We start from the raw sequence: 3189 nt of genomic DNA, 5'->3' as shown, positions 1-3189 counted from the left end.
ATGTGAATGCCCTTTGAATACGCAAAAAAAAAGCTTATGATATTCATCATCATAATAATCAAAATAACCACAAACATCAGTATTCGCAACGCTGCGGTGAATTCGGAAAACGCCTGTAAAACTTCGGCTGCTATTCGAAGCATGTGAATTTACCGGGAAGTAAATCCTGCTATTCAAGTAACTGAATTTGCGAGTCTTCCAATAGAAATGTGTTTCGGGGATCGGAAGACCGTAAGGGCGGGGGAGGAGGACACGTACGAATCGTGTAAAACCATACAGATCGCCGCCGCCACCGTCGGCATTAGCCCCCTCGTAGTACTATGAAAGAGGAAGTCCCACCTCTGCTTGGTCAAAGAGCAACTCCCAAACCCCATTCTTTCTAAACCCAGTTCCACGCCAGGACTTGAGTTGATACCAGGGATACGGAGGTTGCCGAAATCCCAGAACTTTTGTTTGAACCAGCTGGGTTGTACATGGGGCTGTGAAGATTTCACCTTCTGGACCACATGGAATCCGACCCAGGGAAGCTCAAAAATGGGATGCCTCGCTTTAGTTTGCCCCCCTTGAGGAGACAGCGGCTGCTCCTCTCAACTCCTTTGTCTCCTGCAAGAGTTTCGTTTCAGAATCCCGGCGCAGCACGTGATCCCCCCGCGAGGAACCAGTGGGACGCTCCACGGGGCGAGTACCTGGAGCCTGTTGGGCTCCTCCTCCTTCCCAGAGCAGGGCGAAGGGCGCAGCGAGAGATCTCGACTCGAGGAGCTAAGCCGGAGCAAGTGGTGGTTGCCACTGCTGGTCCCCGGTAAAGACAGGAAGCGATTTCTTGGGTGCTTCGGAACTCGAGAGGAATCATGGCTTTTGGGAAGAGCCAGAAGGATCCCTTCGGCACAGCCGTGGGCCACCTGATAGGTAAGCGGTGCCTCCTTGTCGTCCGAGCGGGCTCCCTGCGGGCTGCGGAGGGGGTGTCCCAGCTTGTGGTTGCGAAGATAGGTTCTGAATGATCATCCCTTTTGAGAAAAAGAGAGGGAAAGAAGATCGCTTTCCTTCGCGTTTCCTGGCCCCAAGAAACTTCTTGGTGGTGGTGGCACTCTGTCAGCTACTAATGTTTCTTAGTTACTGCGTGCAGTTTTATTTATCGTTCTGTGTAAACCGCTTTGAGAACTTTTGGTTGAAAAGCTGCATGTATGTGTGTTGAAGTAGCAATATACATGCATACATACATACATACACGTGAGGTTGTGCCGTTGAGTGGACTCCTGGTGACCACAGAGCCCGTGTGTTTTTCGTTGGTAGAATACAGGAGGGATTTACCATTGCCATCTCCCACGCAGTATGAGATGATGCCTTTCAGCATCGCTGCCGCCTGATATAGGTGGGGATTCGAACCAGCAAAATATCTTGCTTCCTGGGCAAGTTACATCCCCACTGCACCATTAGGTGTCACATACATACAATATAATAATAACTGCATCCCCAGCATCTGCACCAGCTGGTCTCTTTCTGGGACTTCCTTTGGGGACACCTGTTGGTCTCTAGCGGGTGATGATTCTGAATGTAATTTGCTTACCGTTGCTGTGCCAACTATCTCCCACCTCCCGCCCTTCTGACGGCCTTCTGCACCTTTAACCAATGTACGATGAACAGCTCAGGGGAAAGCTTCATCTGCTGACCTTTCCTTCCCCGTTGCTACTGATTTATGTACCATAGAACAACAGAACCATAGAACTATAGGCCACCTCCAGCCTCAGAGGCAAGATGCCTTTAAATACCAGTTTCAGGGGAGCAGCAGCAGGAGAGAGGACAATTCCTCACCACTTGTCTGAGGGCTTCCCAGAAGCATCTGGAGGGCCACAGTGTGAAACAGGATGCTGGACTGGGTGGGCTTCCTTGGGCCTGATCCAGCAGGGCTGTTTTTATGTTCTTTTGTTAACTGGCTTCGCCCTTAAAAGACATGTAAAGCATTGATCTTGCAGTGTTTCCTGTTAGAGGTGAGGATCCTCTTGTCAGGTTTCCCTTGCCATCCCTGTATTTCTTGGTTCATTCATCTGGAATGATGCAGCCCCCACCCCTGGCTCCACACACACAAGCATTAATGCATGTTAGAATTCCTGTATCTGAAACACTGATGAAAGAAAATGTATTCTTTTGCCCCTCTTCAGCACCTCCCCTTGACTATGAGTATGCTTGAGTGGTTAATTAATCTGTTTCAAGTAGGGCTTTTGCCTGATTAAAGAAGTCTTACTCAATGAGTTTTGATCAATAGATTAATCAACTATAGCTGCATAAATCTGCATTAGATGAAAAGAAGGGGAAAAGTATACATTCTTTGTTTTTTAGATGGTTCATGTGCATGACCCAACAAGTGTCAGAATGAAAGGAAATGCCACTTCTAAGACAGTACCTGTCACCTGCCATTTTCATAAGTATTTGCCTTAGAAATGAAATGTACTTGTAAAAACTGGTCTTTGGAAAGAAACAAGTTACATTAAAATTAACTCTGGCCTGATTGGAGCTGAGCCCAGACTTGTTGACTTTAGGCAAGCACACATTCTGAACTGAGCCTGAATTGAGCTCACCAATTGCTAAGCTGAAGTAGCAATATTTGCCAGACAGGAACAGCAATGGGCAAAATAACTTCCACAGCTACTGGTTAAAATCTTTAGAATCCACAGAAAAGTATTAAAAGTGTGTTTTGCTCTCATGTTATGGATATCATGTTTTTTAAAAAGTTTTAGTCTATATGTCTAGCTTTATTGTTAATCACATTGTGATATTTCATTCTAAAAGGTGGAATATAAACGTTTTAAATAAATAAGGTGCGACAAACACAACCTTATTTTAGCATGATCTCTAGAAAGCACGCAATTTTTCATAAGCTACAGGCTACTTTATCAGGGACCAAAATTAGGGCAGTTTGAATGGTAAGGGAATCACCTTTGTGGAATCTTCATCTTCAAATGATGCAACTTAATCCCCCCCTCATTTCATTATGTTATGATGGGGGGGGGAATCTGTTCATTTCATTATAATGTTATAATGGGGGGGACTCTGTAATTAATGTTTTTAAAATAGGCATGTTACCCAATTAGCTAGGGCTGTTCTTTTTAGTCTATAAGATCAACCAAAAGTCGCAAGCCCATTTGCAGTCCCTCAGAAGTGAAACTTGTCCCTGATAGTATATGAGCATGTTGT

At 45.5% G+C, this 3189-nt stretch overlaps 1 protein-coding gene across 1 annotated transcript in view; it reads left to right on the top strand.

Annotated features, from left to right (window-relative positions):
• Positions 1–288: 288 nt before the first annotated feature.
• Positions 289–3189, top strand: part of TOM1L1 (target of myb1 like 1 membrane trafficking protein) — a 68005-nt gene continuing 65104 nt past the window's right edge. Inside the window, exon 1 of the mRNA XM_053288571.1 lies at positions 289–906. Coding sequence (XP_053144546.1) covers positions 849–906 — 58 coding nt within the window. The 5' untranslated portion in view covers positions 289–848. The remainder of the gene's footprint in view (positions 907–3189) is intronic.

The sequence above is a fragment of the Hemicordylus capensis genome, chromosome 2 (assembly GCF_027244095.1).
Source record: "Hemicordylus capensis ecotype Gifberg chromosome 2, rHemCap1.1.pri, whole genome shotgun sequence".
Lineage (NCBI taxonomy): Eukaryota > Metazoa > Chordata > Lepidosauria > Squamata > Cordylidae > Hemicordylus > Hemicordylus capensis.
This window is presented reverse-complemented; position numbering and strand designations above follow the sequence as displayed.